Here is a 16656-nt window from a genome sequence, read left to right as displayed (position 1 = left end):
TTGCTATATTGAAAATTGTATTTTTCTCCCTGATATAGTAAAAATCATAGCAACTCCATGGACATAGGCACATATTGTTGAACTACATAAATCTTTGTGTCATGTGATTGTTCTTGGTGCATTTTTTTTTTCTTTGTTTTTTTGTTTCTCATAGTTTCATGAATTAGGTTAAATTCCTAACATGAATTAGACTAAGAAATATAATTGAATGAAGAAATTTTTGTACATTTGAAAGGTTATGGTGCCGTCCATTGGCATAGACTTTACCACTTGATCTTCAATTGGACTTTCATTATTGCAGTTACGTAATACACTAGAAGCTTTGAATCCATCTAATTATGGGTTCTACAATGGCAGTTCTCAAGAAATTTCATTGAAGTAAGCCGAAGTCACAGAAATTTTCCACCAAAACATTAAGTTATTAACAACCCATTGAAATAAAGATACATCCAAGTTGAATATACGTTGAGATGGTGTGTTCAGTAAGTTGAGAGCTTTATCTTCTGTGGACAGAGTACAGGTTTAGTACACATATAAGCGTAACGTTATCTCATTGAACAGGTCTAATTTGGTGAACATTTAAGGCGCGTGATGGTGGTTAAAGAATACTCTAATTTGTACATCAAAAAGAAAATTGGTAATAGTCGAAGACTTAATGCATCATTCACATATGGAAAATCAGACCTATTCAATGCGTCTAATCTATAAATAGACATGCTTTCCATTCAACATTTTTCATCCCTAACCCGAATCCCGAAGCAAAAATATATAGAACAGAAGATCGTGTAAGCCTGAAATATGAGTAAAGCTTACCTTGTAACTGTTGCCCTCTTCGCCTTGGCATTCTCTCTTGCCTCTGCCTCTGACCCCGCTCCCCTGCAGGACTTCTGTGTTGCACTTAAGGACTACTCCGACAAGTCAGCTGGTACAAACTCTTCTTTTTTCTTTTTTCAAGTTTCTGCATTATTTTTGTCATGTAAAGAATCTACACTAACTAGAATATAAATATGGAAGAAATAATATTAGCTACTTGGCCTTATTATTTTCTGCATTGAAGCTTTAAGCATTCTTTCTAAGTGTCCATAACAAAAATTCCTTTATGCAGTATTCGTTAATGGAAAGTTCTGCAAGGATCCAAAGCTTGTCACAGCTGAGGATTTCTACTTTGCTGGATTGAATATTCCTGGGAACACATATAATAAAGTTGGGTCAAATGTCACTAATGTGAATGTGGACACATTTCCTGGCCTCAATACCCTTGGCATATCCCTTGCTCGAATCGACTTTGCACCAAATGGACAAAATCCTCCCCACAGTCACCCTCGTGGCACTGAAATCCTAGTAGTCTTGGAGGGTACTCTCTTTGTTGGTTTTGTAACATCCAACACTGATAATCGCCTCTTCACCAAAACCCTAAACAAAGGAGATGTCTTTGTCTTTCCAGTTGGTCTCATTCACTTTCAAGTCAATGTGGGAAAAACCAATGCAATTGCTATTTCTGGTTTAAGCAGCCAAAATGCAGGCGCAATCACAATAGCAAATGCTGTTTTTGGATCCAATCCTCCCATTAATTTTGATGTTCTGACCAAGGCCTTCCAACTCGACAAGAAAGTGGTTGAATATCTTCAGAAAGAATTCTAAATTTTCAATTACAAAAAGTAATTTTCAGTGCTATGAAGCACTAGATATATGGCTCTGTTTATCTCATTGCAATCATAACTAGATTAAAATAAAACAATTGTTTATGTAACTCTTTTTTGGAGGATTTGTAATAAAGAAAATGTTGGCATTTTGTTAAGCACATCCTTTTTCATTTTTCTTTTAATCCATGCATGTTTTATGGCAACTATATATTTATAATAATAATAAAAAATGCACATTTAATTAAAATAGGGCTAGTTAAGGTTTACTGAAGCTCAAGTACATGTTAAGTTATGTTAGAGATATATATTAGACATATTAGCCCAATGTAATAGGCCCAAGCCCATTCCTGCTTGTACTAGTAGTCTAGGGTTTAGTCGCCGATATATACTCATGTTAGAGTTCATTGTAACACAGGTTATTGTACTACACTCTCATACAATAAAGATGTAGCCCTTAGAGATTCCTCCGTGGATGTAGGTCGACAAGGCTGAACCACGTAACCCTCGTGTTCTCAGTGTTCCTATTCTATGCTTCTCCTTCCGCATCCATTCTAGCATACACAACATGGTATAACACATCATGTTGCTAATATCAATACTAATATTTAACATGGTATCAGAGCCAAACTTCGTTTTTGGCATCAAACAAAACATCTCTAACAAGCAAAGAAGAATATCACGTGCACACCACCATCAGAAGTCACACATGCTTGTCGGCTGGATCTAGACTCCACGGCATCTCGCAGCTGCCATGGCTCACTGCTGTGTCCAGATCTTCAAGCCTAAGCAATCAGTGCCTCTCCCTATCAGATCTGTGCACATCAAGCCTTCACCTGATGAAACCAACAAGACATAAGTGCTCCACGGCATATCGTGAACAAAACCCAGGAATCCGACCACCAACGGCAGTCACACGAGCCACCACGTGCGACCAATGGCTCCTAGAACTCTCACACGCGCTACCGAAGATTCTCGACTCCCAGCTCAGATCTCAGTCACAATCGCTGCCAAGACGGCCTTGTCGTCCACCGATCCACTTGGCTTGAGAATCTGGTAATCATACGAGGTCACACGTGCCAACACGCGCCGCCTGCGTTTCCGGATCTTTCCCATGCACCGCCACGATTTTCGATTGTGTAGCTCATCCGTTGGCCACACGCGCCGTCCTATCGGCCATGTCGACCACCGATCTGCCTACGGAAGAAATATGGCTTTCAACCGATGTTGCACGCGCTTCCACACGCTACCTGGGTTTCTGGCTTCTCCTCCACGCGTCGGAGGAACACCCACGCGCCTGCCACGTGCTGAAGACTTCTGCTGATGTCATTTGACGTCATATGATGACGTCACCTCTCCACGTCAGCATGCCACGCACGCCTTAGTCCACGTCATCAGACACGTCATTAGCCGCGTCAGTAGTGTCGCCTCGTTAGCACCACATTACCTAGCTGACCATTGACCCGGCCGACCCAACCCGAACCACCCGGATCTGACCTGTGAGCACTGACTGTTGACTTAACCCTAGACCAGTTGACTTTGACTTTTTGCGTTGACTTTTGACCAAAAGTCAAAATTTATGACAGGGCCTATCTTGCTCAGTTTTTCGAGTAGATTCCAATTTCGACCTCTATTTCTTCATTTGAAGCTCCAAAATTGGTCAATTGGCACATTCTTCATTGTGGTTTCTTCAAAGACATTCTTCACGGCATCTTCAAGTGATCTTCTCATGCTTATCCAACCTCAAGCTTTCATCGAGCTTCTGCCTTGAGTTTGAGGGAGGGTGTTAGAGATATATATTAGACATATTAGCCCAATGTAATAGGCCCAAGCCCATTCCTGCTTGTACTAGTAGTCAAGGGTTTAGTCGCCGATATATACTCATGTTACGTTGCTAATATCAATGCTAATATTTAACAAGTTAGAAAACAAAAAACGTGTTTCATTTAAGAAATCCTTTTTCTACCCACATGTCGTATTCCAATCAGCTTAGTCCTTTCTTGTTTATGTGCTACATCCCAAGCTTACTTACAAAATCAGCGAGTGAGATAATTTCTACTTATTCATTGATTAAAATGATGTCATACTTGCATCAACAAGCATAATTACACACATGAAGAAATCAAGACCAAGAAACCCAATCAAACACCCTCACTTTGATAAATTTAGTCAAAATACCTCAAACATGAGAGTTTTTAACAAAAACTTAAGTGTAAGGTTAGGCTAAAAAATAATTAAACTGTTTGATCATAAAGATTTTTGCACCAAGGTGAAGACATGTCAATTACCTTCTAAAGAATAAGAGGATCCGCTAAATTTGAACTAAAACGAGAAAGATATCACACAAACGAGAAAACTCTCCAACAATGAGAAAACTCTCCAACACCGAAACTCAAACCACATTGAGGGTTTAATCGAAATCAAGCCAAACAATCTTTGAATCACACAAGCAATATATTGTTGGAAAGGTTGTGTGAGATAAAGATTACCCAAACCAAAGCATGTTCAAATTTCAATAGGTGGGTGTCCTAAGCTTTGCAAAGACGTATGGTTTGACCACTTCTGAGATCGAGAAGACCTGCATGCAAACACAAGTAATTTCACTACGATAAACTAGAAAAGTTTAGGACATACAAATTTCTAGGAGGCGTAACTTTCGCTATTACCTATGATTTATGCTATCTCTACCCACTTATAATTCGTTCATGTGGTGAGTTGTGAGTGGTAAAGATGTGATGTTGGGTTCATGTGAGGACATACTTCTACCACTCACAACTCGTTATGTAGATGAGCTGTGGTACAAGTTGTGTCATTTTATATGGTCTTAGCATTACTCCATGTAACATATGCATGCATACATACTTCATGATCATATTAACCAATGTTGGAATCTATTAAAATAACGATAAATTATGGGTTTTTTATAATTATTTTCCACCCAAAATATTAAAATTTCAAATTTCTTTTAAAACGTGGAAATTTTTTCAAAATTCTGCTAAATTTGGTTTTTTGATTACCCACCTAAAAACATCAAATTTTCAAAATGCATAATTTCAGTTAAAATTTTACCCAAATTTTGGTTATTTCATTTTCAATTGAAAAATCTTGGATTTTTAAATTATTTCCAAAATGCAAAAATTCTGTTGAGATTGCATTGTACCGTACGTGTGCTCTAATTTAGCAAATTAAATTTCTAAATAAGAAATTCAAAATCAATAAAATTTTCATTAATTCAAGTTGATATATATATACCCACTACTATTTGATAGCCTTGGTTCTGTAAATTTCGTAAAAAAAATTAAAAAAGAAAAGAAGTAGAGGCTTGATAGAGGGATAAACCAGAGATGAAGTCAGACATATTCCTTTGTTTGTAAGGGATAATCCTCTTACATACAGAAGATCATGTATGGCTTCGTTTCAATTGTCAAGCCTCTTCTAGAGCTTGGTTCTTTCCTCCTAGTTTCTCAAGCATTAAGGATAATACATGAATGATGTATCATTGATGAGAAAAATTACGTTAAGTCTTAGTAGTCCATAATGATGTTGCAAGATAAAATTAAGCATTATCCACAATTCCTTAAAGAAAACACTTATCCATTATAAACCAAAAGATTTTATTTTTCAAGTAGTCACCTACAAAATGCATTAGAGTTTTTATTTTTATTTTTATTTTTATTTTTTTGAGGTCAAAATGCTTTAGATTTTATGAATACACTAGTCTCAAATCCGAACAATACACAGGAAAATTTCAAATAATTGTTTTTTGTTAAGCAAAAAATGAGAATAGTAGTTGAGACTTTAAGTAATTAATAGTAATTAATAGTCCCAAATCCATCTCAAAATAATGTTATTACATTCTAATATATAATATATATTTAGTAAGGAAGTCTATATCTTATTTTTTCTAATTGTTATTTTTTTTTTTGCAAGAAAACATATTGCATTTTACTTTCAATTATTATATACGGCAAGATATTATGTAATAGATTGTAATATATTGAGATATGCATCAAAACACAAAAAAAGGAAAATATATAATTTTTATTAGAAAATGAAAATGAATCTTGATTATTTCACATGAAAACTAACATTATTTCCCATTTTTGGAGAAGTTAATGAGAATTTTATACAAACTTTGTTTCTATTTTATCACATAAAAACTATTGAACAAAGACCTATCAAAAAAAAAAAAAAAAAAAACTATTGAACAAAGTTATAATAATTTATATTTTGATAATCACTAAACTTATATATGAGAACTGTAGGGACACGATTACTAAACGGCCCAAGAAAGACGTTGGGCTCATAAGTAAAGGGCCCGAATAATATGATTTGTAGAGAGTGGGCTTGAAAGGCAGGACCTTGGTCACAGGCGAGCGGTTTGGTCGTGGTTTTGTGGAGGCTTTTACATGGGTGGACTTGGTTTGACTGGTTAAGCATTCCATTGGCATGGGTTATAGGATTTAGGTCCTCGGATTACGTCTGAGGAGCATAGTATCCTTCCCCTTTTCCCTTTCCTAGGATTTTTCTCCACCTTCCCGGGCCCTCCCTTCTTTTCCTCCTTCTCCCCCTTTTATACTATTGTTCACTTCCCTTTTAGTGTACACGTGTAAGTTTCACTTTCTAGGGTGCAGACCTGTCCTGTCAATCTATACCTAGAGTGGTTGGGGGGTGGTTGGAAAAGTTAAATAGCATGGTCTGGGGCATGGGTCTGTCAGACGCAGGATCCTGTACTACGATGTTGGCAGCTTTATCTCTTGCCCTGCCCCTGTACTGAGTTGGTCCTTTTCTTCAGGCGTTTTGTGAGGTGCTGAGCATAAGATCATCCTCGGCCATATCCTTGGGCCTTTTTTGGGCTTTCATTATGCGTCTTCGGCGATAGCTCTCCTCGGCTTAGGCCTTGGGCTCTAATGTAAGGTGGGCCTGGGCTACGAATTCTCTGGCCCCACAATAGCCCCTCAAAATCCTGTTGCCCGACTTTTTAGTTGGGGAGGAGGATTTTGGTGATGTTGGGCCCACATCATGGCTTGCTCAAATTCTGTACTTTATTGATGTTGGTGTTTTTCCATTTGCTTGGGAGATGTGCCGAATTAATTGGTATTCCTTTAGTTTTACTCACGCAGTGTCCTTGGCGTTTCAGTGCTCGAGGCGCGCCTTTATGAGGATCTTCAAATCTTATGGTTGCAGATGGTGTTGGAAATCGTGCCAAAACCATCTTGTCCGTAGCATTCCTTGGAAACCTGCACAAATTAAATGCCACCAACTTGCCCTTTATATAAGTAGGATAGGAAGTTATTCCCCTCACATACAAATCCTTCGGCTCCTTCAAATTCATAATCCTTCAGCCATAATCACAGTCTCCATATCTAGTGCGATCCATCCTTAGAGCAATATGTTCGAGGCACGGGTGGGGGTGAAGGAACCATACCCGCCGCAGAGGCACCGGACCCTTTCGAGACTTAAGGTGGTGCGTTCTGGACAGGGGAGACACAGACTCAAGATAGTCTTCCGTTTCGAAAAGGTGGGGATGGTATCTTTGCCTCTTTCAGTCAAAATCCGAAGCAGGTACTGGTCGCATCAGATCCTTGGTGCGTCAGAAGTAAGGTTTTCCGCCATCAGCGTCGTCTGCTCTATCGCAGGCGTGGCTAACATGGAGGCTCATCAACTTCCTGTGTGGCCATCAGTGAGCACCCCGCTCCCTGCACCTTTTCTTCAAAGGTGCTAGCTCCATGTTAGGTTCTTTTGCTGCCTGAGTCATGGGCATGTAAAAGTACTGAGGAATGGTTTCCGTAGACAATGTTCTGGAACTGCTACATCTCTCTTCTCTGTGCCTCTTCTTCTGTCTTTGTCTCATTTCCTTGTATCTTTTCTTTTTGCTAATGTAGCTAGTTTTCAGTATGAGCTTATTCAAGCTCTTTCATTGTACGCTGTATTATTTTTTGTCTTAATAAGAGATGGATCTGTTTCCTTCTGAATATTATTTATTTATTTTTTTTGCAACAATTACTTTGTGAATGGGATACTACATGTGTATTTTCCTTTAGTGATACTTAGAGCAGGAAACCTTGAAACAGAAAGCTACTAATAATGCTAGCTCACAGTAGATTAAGCTCATGAGACTAACCGAGATAACAGCTGAGTGCTCCGTAATGCATGTGAGACAACCGTCCGAGAACGATAAACTCAAAATAAACCATCCGAGAGGGTTGCCGAGTAGTGAGGGACTTTGGCCGTGTTTTTGATAACACCTGACCCTATCACAATCGCATCAGTTCCCTTGGTATTGAGGATCCGAGGATAGACTGGGGATTCCATTCAGTCTAGGGATTAACCTAACTATTAATGGGTAGCTCCTCTCCGGGGTAGATTCTAAGGGCCATATAACGTCCAGGTTGTGTCCAAAACTTGTGTTTTTCCTGTTAAGTAGTTGGTTTCCCTATAGGCTTGAGTCCGAGGACCATACAAGGCCTTGGTTCTGTCCAAAACTTGTGTTTTTCCTGTTGAGTAGTTGGTTTCCCCATAGGCTTGAGTCCGAGGACCATACAAGGCCTTGGTTCTGTCCAAAACTTGTATCTTTTCTATTAAGTAGTTGGTTTCTCCATAGGCTTGAGTCCGTTTCCCCATAGGGTTGAGTCCGAGGACCGTACAAGGCCTTGGTTCTGTCCAAAACTTGTATCTTTTCTATTAAGTAGTTGGTTTCCCCATAGGCTTGAGTCTGAGGACCGTACAAGGCCTTGGTTCTGTCCAAAACTTGTATTTTTCCTGTTAAGTAGTTGGTTTCCCCATAGGCTTGAGTCCGAGGACCGTACAAGGCCTTGGTTCTGTCCAAAACTTGTATTTTTCCTGTTAAGTAGTTGGTTTCACCATAGGCTTGAGTCCGAGGACCATACAAGGCCTTGGTTCTGTTCAAAACTTGTATCTTTTCTATTAAGTAGTTGGTTTCCCCATAGGCTTGAGTCCGAGGACCATACAAGGCCTTGGTTCTGTCCAAAACTTGTATCTTTTCTGTTAAGTAGTTGGTTCTGTCCAAAACTTGTATCTTTTCTGTTAAGTAGTTGGTTTCCCCATTGGCTTGAGTCCGAGGACCATACAAGGCCTTGGTTCTATCCAAAACTTGTATCTTTTCTGTTAAGTAGTTGGTTTCCCCATAGGCTTGAGTTCGAGGACCATACAAGGCCTTGGTTCTATTCAAAACTTATATCTTTTCTGTTAAGTAGTTGGTTCTGTCCAAAACTTGTATCTTTTCTGTTAAGTAGTTGGTTTCCCCATTGGCTTGAGTCCGAGGACCATACAAGGCCTTGGTTCTATCCAAAACTTGTATCTTTTCTGTTAAGTAGTTGGTTTCCCCATAGGCTTGAGTCCGAGGACCATACAAGGCCTTGGTTCTATTCAAAACTTATATCTTTTCTGTTAAGTAGTTGGTTTCCCCATAGGCTTGAGTCCGAGGACCATACAAGGCCTTGGTTCTGTCCAAAACTTGTGTTTTTCCTGTTAAGTAGTTGGTTTCCCCAAAGGCTTGAGTCCGAAGACCATACAAGACCTTGATTCTGTCCAAAACTTGTATTTTTCCTATTAAGTAGTTGGTTTCCCCATAGGCTTGAGTCCGAGGACCATACAAGGCCTTAGTTCTGTCCAAAACTTATATCTTTTCTATTGAGTAGTTGGTTTCCCCATAGGCTTGAGTCCGAGGACCATACAAGACCTTGGTTCTGTCCAAAACTTGTATTTTTCCTTGTTTTCGGAGATTAGCCCCTCGGCCAGGGTGGGGGGCGCCAGCTTGACGTTGGAGGTCCCTAAAGCTGCCCGTGCCATTGATACTGCGAGGCGTAGCCCCTAGCGGAAATTTATGTCGGAACAACGACAGCGTGCTGCTGGAGATGAAGGAGCTTTCGCCGGCCCTTGCTTGACAGAGGCTTGACTCCACCGCCACCTGTGCCAACGTGCAAGCCTCCCCACAGACGGCACCAATTGTAGGGGCACGATTACTAAACAGCCCAAGAAAGACGTTGGGCTCATAAGTAAAGAGCTCTAACAATATGATTTGTAGAGAGTGGGCTTGAAAGGCAGGACCTTGGTCACAGGCGAGTGGTTTGGTCGTGATTTTGTGGAGGCTTTTACATGGGTGGACTTGGTTTGACTGGTTAAGCATTCCATTGGCATGGGTTATAGGATTTAGGTCCTCGGATTACGTCCGAGGAGCATAGTATCCTTCCCCTTTTCCCTTTCCTAGGATTTTTCTCCACCTTCCTGGGCCCTCCCTTCTTTTCCTCCTTCTCCCCCTTGTATACTATTGTTCACTTCCCTTTTAGTGTACACGTGTAAGTTTCACTTTCTAGGGTGCAGACCTATCCTGTCAATCCATACCTAGAGTGGTTGGGGGGTGGTTGGAAAAGTTAAATAGCATGGTCTGGGGCATGGGTCTGTCAGACGCAGGATCCTGTACTACGATGTTGGCAGCTTTATCCCTTGCCCTGCCCCTGTACTGAGTTGGTCCTTTTCTTCAGGCGTTTTATGAGGTGCTGAGCATAAGATCGTCCTCGGCCATATCTTTGGGCCTTTTTTGGGCTTTCATTATGCGTCCTCGGCGATAGCTCTCCTCGGCTTAGGCCTTGGGCTCTAATATAGGGTGGGCCTGGGCTACGAATTCTCTGGCCCCACAAGAACCAACTATTACAAAAAATATTCTCCCCAAAACATATATTGATTTCTTTTTTTCCTTTCCACACAATTTAAAAAATGTGAAAAACTAAGGAAACTAAATGTGTAGTAAAGCTTAGTCAACCAATAAATAGCATAAAAGGGGCATGGGAAAGCAAACATATTAATTATAGAATTGTTTATACATGTCCAAATTTGTTTTTTTATATATCATGGAATCACTTCATTATGTTGAGCTTTTGATAATTATATACATTTAAAACTTTTATTCTCTAAAAAATTTATGTGGTAGCTCTGAAACTATATCTTATTTGATCTATTCTAGGTATTTAGCTTTAGCACAAATTACAACATATAAACCAATAATCATGAAAAAAGAACCTAGCAAGATGAAGCCAAGAAAATTAGTCAAGAAAACAAAAGAAAATTTTGAAGAGCAGACTTGTTTGTGGTGCAACAATATATATATATATATATTGTTGGTGCAAACACAATAATAATGGAAATAATATACAAAGAGAAACTGAATAATACTTTTGAAAATTATTGATGTAAAGAAAGGAAATACACAACACTATTTGGACTGAGGCATGACACTCGCTCTCTTTAAGGAGATTCAAGTTAATTGTTGAATATTAATCTGATGGGCTGGAGTATTAATTCGGGCCATTTACTCACCAACGGATATAGTAATTACTCTGAATGGGCTGTCAAGTAGGAGGATCCAAGGGGCTGATTCATTTCCATTTTTGATACCTCCACTCTCCACCTCCCCCTTGCGCACGTATCTAGCCCAATATTTGAGACAATTCATGTTAGCCCATTAATCACCACAATTAAAAAGAATAAAATAGTCTCTCTCCTTTTCAATGTGGGATTAAACATTTTCACAACTCTTCATCTTCCATATTTACTCTCACATCTTTACATTTATGTTATAACATTTACTCATTTTAATTATTTAATATTAAAATGTTCCAACATATATATATATATATATATATATTAAAACCCCTCAAATCCAATTCATATTGTGGTGTATACAATATGATCATAGTCATTAAACGCGCGTCCTAGTAAGAAAGAAGAGAGAAAGATTTTGAATTATAAATTATCATTTGTCAACAATCAATGTAATAAAGTATAAATTAGACTTAAAGAATAATGCATCTCTAATTGTAGAATTACGAAGGAAAGCATCCAAGTAGATGAATTATAAAGTCACACTTGCTAAAAAGTGTGACCTATGTGAAAGTAAACAAAAATTAGTGATCAAAAAGTAAAATAGTTTAAGAGAATTTGATTAGTAATACCAGCATTATCACCCAAAACAACTACTTACAAAAAAAAGAAAAAAGAAGACAACTCAACAATCATTTATCACTTATTGTCCTAAAGATGTTCCTAAGAAAAAAAAATTTACGCTAGTAATTTCATATGTATTCGTAGTCTTGGTTTTCTGAGCAATGCTATCAAAATTGTTTTACTAATTCAAAAGATTCTTGCTATTATCTTGACAATAATTCTCAAACTTCATATATTAATCTTCTCCATTTTAATCAATTTAAGAAATTTTAGAGCTTTGTAAAAAGCTAATCAATTTAAGAAATTCTAGAACTAGTAAAAAGTTTATGTAGATGAATATAAGAAAAAGTAGAAAAGAAATATGCATTAGGCATAGTCTTTATGCAAATATTGCTACCACAATTGAGTGAATGCTTCACTAGTTGCTTGAGAGATTATGTAGAGTCAACCTATAATGTGTTTGAGATTTTTAGGGCTTTGAAAGGTTACTGGATGACAAGCGCTACAATAAGTTAGAACCTATTATGACATGAGCCCACGCCTACCAGTTTTGAAAGTGAGAGTGCTTCTTTAATTGAAGAAATGAGGGCATTTTACTCATCTAAAATCTTTAATTTACTTAGCAAGAGTATAAGAAGTCTTTGGATATGGTTGTTAATGCATGCTATGACATATCACCATTCGGCCTTGAAAGACTGCAATCTTCACTAGAAAAACCAAATTTGGCCTTGGAAGGCCACGATCTTCACCCAAAAAGACTATCGGGCATAAAAGTTGAGCAAAGGTGTCTCGTGCCAACTTTCTACTGTTGTCTCCAGCATTCACACACAGAGCAGTCAGGTAGTGGATTTCTTTCTTCTTCTTCTTCTTTTTTTTTAAGGTGTAGAGTATAGGTTTTTCCCTCTTCTCTCTAGATCTGGCCATGGCCACAATCTTCATCAATGATGGTCACTTCTCCCCCCCTCTTACTATCAATCGTTACACACCATCGTCAATGCACCACACCAAACTGGTAGTTGGTGGGGCGTTGGCTAGTTGAATAGCCCAACTTGTACAACCAATGGCAGGTTCTTGTTTTTATCTATTAAAATATATTCTCACACAATAACTTAAACTCATTGTAACATAACACATTTAACATAAAGTAAGGCGTTGACCGTACTATTGTCAAGCACAGATAAACAAGCGGACATGGATAACTACTGGAGTGGAGGGTGGGTGACAAGAATAGGAAAAGAGAGAAGAAACAAGTGAATAATTCATTTTACTAACTAATTTTTATATAGATAAGCTACATGGTGCTCTATATTTCTGCTACTTGTCCCGGGGGGGGGGGGGGGGGGGGGTGTGTGGTTGTTCGGTCAAAAATTAGAAGGATACAAGCCTCACATTTGACTCAATTTGTACATAATCATCCCTCAAGAACTCTTTATCCCCTTAAATTCATTGCCACTTGGTAATGGACCATAGAGACAAATAGGCAGATCACCTTCGAGTAGTCATTGGTGAAAATAGTTCTTGTACAGGTCCCAAAATTCATCTCTGCCGAATAAGAATAAGCATGAGTTGTGGATTAGGGCATAGCTTTTGAGAAAATATACTTCCTTAATATTGGACCAAAAGAAAAATAAAGTAGAATGTTGATTTTTAAAGACATTTTAGTGTACTTTTCAAATGCAATTTTCAGGGATCAAACAAACCTTATTAAGGAGACCTCGATGGAGTATCCAATTAGAAAAATTGAAATATAGAGAACCGTTGCAACAATTAAAAAAGATAGTGGAATAAAAGCATAATGGCAAGTATATAAATATTCACATGCTATATATGTGTATACTATATATATATATATATATATATATATATTTCTAAATACTTAAGACTACATCCTTTTTCTAATGGGTTCCTCTTGATTTTTAAGAGGAATGTGGATTTTCAAATTTCTCTCACATCCTTCTATTTTGAAGTTTTTGAACTTGTGTGTTACCTCTTGGGAGCTTGATTCGAAAAGTGGAGCTAAAATTCAAAAAATAGGAGTTTCTAAGCATAAGTGGATTGTCACTTTAATTTAGGCCCTAAGACTACCAATTGACACTCCCACATATGGTTAAAGTGTCAGTCGACGCTTTGACTCGAAGGGCCTATTTTGTTTTGTGGAACTTAAACTATGTGTTTGATCTGAATTGTGACCCAACACAACTTGGATGTGTGATGGTTATATATGAGATTTTTTTATGAGGCATAGTCAATGGAGTAGAGGCTTGGGCTAATAGGTCTAAGCCCATTTTGGTCCCATTGCTTAGGGTATTTATTTGTTGTTGATAGGCCAAAAACATATTAACCCCTTGTGATTAATCAATTGATTAATTAGCTAAGTTTATTAATTAATCAAATTAACATACAAAACGCGTGGTAGCAAAAACAAATCACTAATTAAACTAAGTGCAGCGGAAATTAAATTGACACGGTGATTTGTTTACGAATGGAGAAAACCAACACGACAAAAAACCCCACTAGGTGATTTTAAGGTCACCTTTCTTGAGAATCCACTATTTTCAAAACAAGAGGTTACAAGTAAAAGAATTCCAGTACCTTATACCAACCTACAGTTGAACCTTTACCCTAATACCCAATTGGACTTGTTCTATAGTGACAACCTCTCCTTTGTAATGCACGGCTCCTAGTACGTGATTAACCAATTGCACAGATTCCAGTACATGACTTTAATCACCAACTAGAGAAGGTTGTTAGCTGCAAAGTTCTTCAGTTCATCACATGATGAAGATCGAGAAGATGCTTGGTCACAAAACCCTATGGTGTACAAACACAGTAACTTCTTCACAGGAAAGATGAACTAGGGCAAATTCTGTCTTCGGTCACAATTTGCTTGAACAAACTTTGTTCAATACTTGTGCAACTTGTTCCCCCTTTGACAGCCCTTAAAATAATCATTTTATATGTTTAAGGGTGTGAGAAAAAAAAACCCAAACACATAATCACAGATTAGGGTCAAAACAGATCTGAAACTCTGTTTTTCATAAAACTCGACAGATAGCCATCTGTCAAGCTGCTATCGAGCCACGGGACTGGAACAGCTCTTAAAGCTCGATAGATGGTAACTGTCGAGTTAGTTGTCGAGCTTTAATGATAGGCACTTTTTCAGATTGAATCTTGGACAGACTTGCATGACTTTAACACTTGGTCTTGAAATAAGGTTTCTTGAAGTATTAAACACATCCTAGATCTTCCAAAATACAAGTAAAATGCGTTTTGTCAAAGGATTAGTCAATTACATAAAATAGTGACATGTGTTCCTAACATACGAAACACATATGTCCTAACAATCTCCCTCTTTGGCAATCCGTGACAAAACCAGAACAAACAAAAAAACATATGAGCGACGTCATAAATCACTCAACTCATACTCACTTGTTGAATACAATAAAATCTATCCTAACACAAACTCTTGAAAAACTTTGCAAGAAGAGAGTTTATGGCAAGTAGACTTTGACAACCTGTATTTCTGAAACACTTTAAACAAAACTCATCAAGGCATCTTTGTGTGAAACAGAAATAATAGATTGCATACAAGTAATAAGAAGCATGTGCATAAAGAGAGAAAAGAAACAACATATGTAAGGGTAGGTGAAAGAAACATACATCAACATATAAAGAAAATAAGTACAATGTATGTCAATAATGGTCACAAGACCCATGTACAAGATATAAATGTATCTAAAAAGGAGAAAAGAAAAAGATACAAATAATCCTCACACATCCCTCAAATATTAACACTTCCCCTAACAAAATGGTCCTATACTAACTCTCCCCCTATGTATGACTACTCTCATATCCAAAACTACTCATCTTTTTGTCACGAGTGACAAAGGGTAAGAGCGTCAAGTAGATATTTCATTTATACTGGAAGAGCTAGCATCTCCATCATCATCATCCTCAGAAGCAGTAGCATCATCATCATCCTCAGAAGCCTCTAGAGTTGGTGGAAGAGAAGTCTTAGAAACGAAGCCACCCATGGCTGCTTGCCGTCGTGCAATACGGCCGACACGAATGTTCATCTGATACAACTCAGTAGAGAGTGTATCAAGGAGAGCATCCATGCATTGAAGCTGCGTCATGATGTCTCCGAGAATCACATCGCTCGTAGAAGAGGAGGGAGCGGATGTGGATGGAACAGATCGGGATGGAACTGAACGGGTGGGAGGAGCTGCTGACCCAGACTGCCTCGACCTAAACTGCGCCTCGCTCCATTTAATGGTAGCGGGGTCTATGGCACACATGTAAGTAAAGTGGTCGGATGTTGGAAAGGGAACAGAAAAATGGTGTAAGATCCTCGTAATAACGAAAGGAAAGATGAGCTTATCATGGGATGCCGTATCCCTATAAACATCTATGATAGAAAGAATAAAGTGAGAAGAAAAATCTATAGTAAGATGCTCAAGAAAGGACAACAAAAATTAAGCACGAGGCTCTGTGATAGAGTTATAGTGAGATAGAGGGTGAAGAACAAAAGTCATGACCATGTTAAAAAACCGAAGGCCTTTTGCAAAGCCCAAACAGTAAGTGAACTGACGCTCATCCCACTCAGAAGGGCGCTCACAAAAAGCAAAAATGATCTCATCTTTAGACACTGTCCTAAGACGATCACAACTAGGGTAGTTAGGAAACTCTACCCTAAGGACACGGAGCACATCCGCAACAATCTATGGTGTGACAGCAATACGCGTACCTTGAACATGAGTGATGAAATGAGGTACTGAAAAATCAAATCCATGCATGTTGGAGTAAAACTCCTGGATCAGCATAGATGGACATGTGACTGGGACATCACACAGTGACTCCCAACCCCGACTATGAATGACAGTGGGTAGGTTAGTGTCGGCGAAGTCCGCTAGGATGACTTGGCATTCAGAATGAATGCCTCGTCAAGAAAGGTTCTTCAAGAAGGCCTTTTGGGCATCCTCATCATAGAACCGAATAGATGAAGGAGTAGGATCAGACGAAGTGGATGCCCCGAAACGAAGAGGGTTTCGGG

At 38.5% G+C, this 16656-nt stretch overlaps 2 protein-coding genes across 2 annotated transcripts in view; both read left to right on the top strand.

The window, feature by feature from the left end:
• The window catches only part of LOC126704432 (germin-like protein subfamily 1 member 20), a 97436-nt gene that overhangs the window by 21209 nt on the left and 59571 nt on the right, over positions 1–16656 (top strand). The window lies entirely within an intron of this gene.
• LOC126704433 (germin-like protein subfamily 1 member 20) lies at positions 749–1801 on the top strand. The gene is made up of 2 exons (XM_050403453.1): positions 749–925; positions 1106–1801. The coding sequence occupies exons 1-2, from the start codon at positions 799–801 to the stop codon at positions 1639–1641; spliced, it is 663 nt and encodes a 220-aa protein (XP_050259410.1). The 5' UTR covers positions 749–798; the 3' UTR covers positions 1642–1801.

The sequence above is a fragment of the Quercus robur genome, chromosome 10 (genome assembly GCF_932294415.1).
Source record: "Quercus robur chromosome 10, dhQueRobu3.1, whole genome shotgun sequence".
Taxonomy (NCBI): domain Eukaryota; kingdom Viridiplantae; phylum Streptophyta; class Magnoliopsida; order Fagales; family Fagaceae; genus Quercus; species Quercus robur.
Note: the sequence above shows the minus strand (reverse complement) of the source record. Positions and strands in the feature narration are given on the sequence as shown.

Bases quoted from the DNA above. Each gene is read 5' to 3' on its own strand.
- LOC126704433 (XM_050403453.1), top strand. From the start codon at position 799: ATGAGTAAAGCTTACCTTGTAACTGTTGCCCTCTTCGCCTTGGCATTC. The intron at 926-1,105 runs GTACAAACTCTT...TCCTTTATGCAG, and splicing joins CTACTCCGACAAGTCAGCTG to TATTCGTTAATGGAAAGTTC.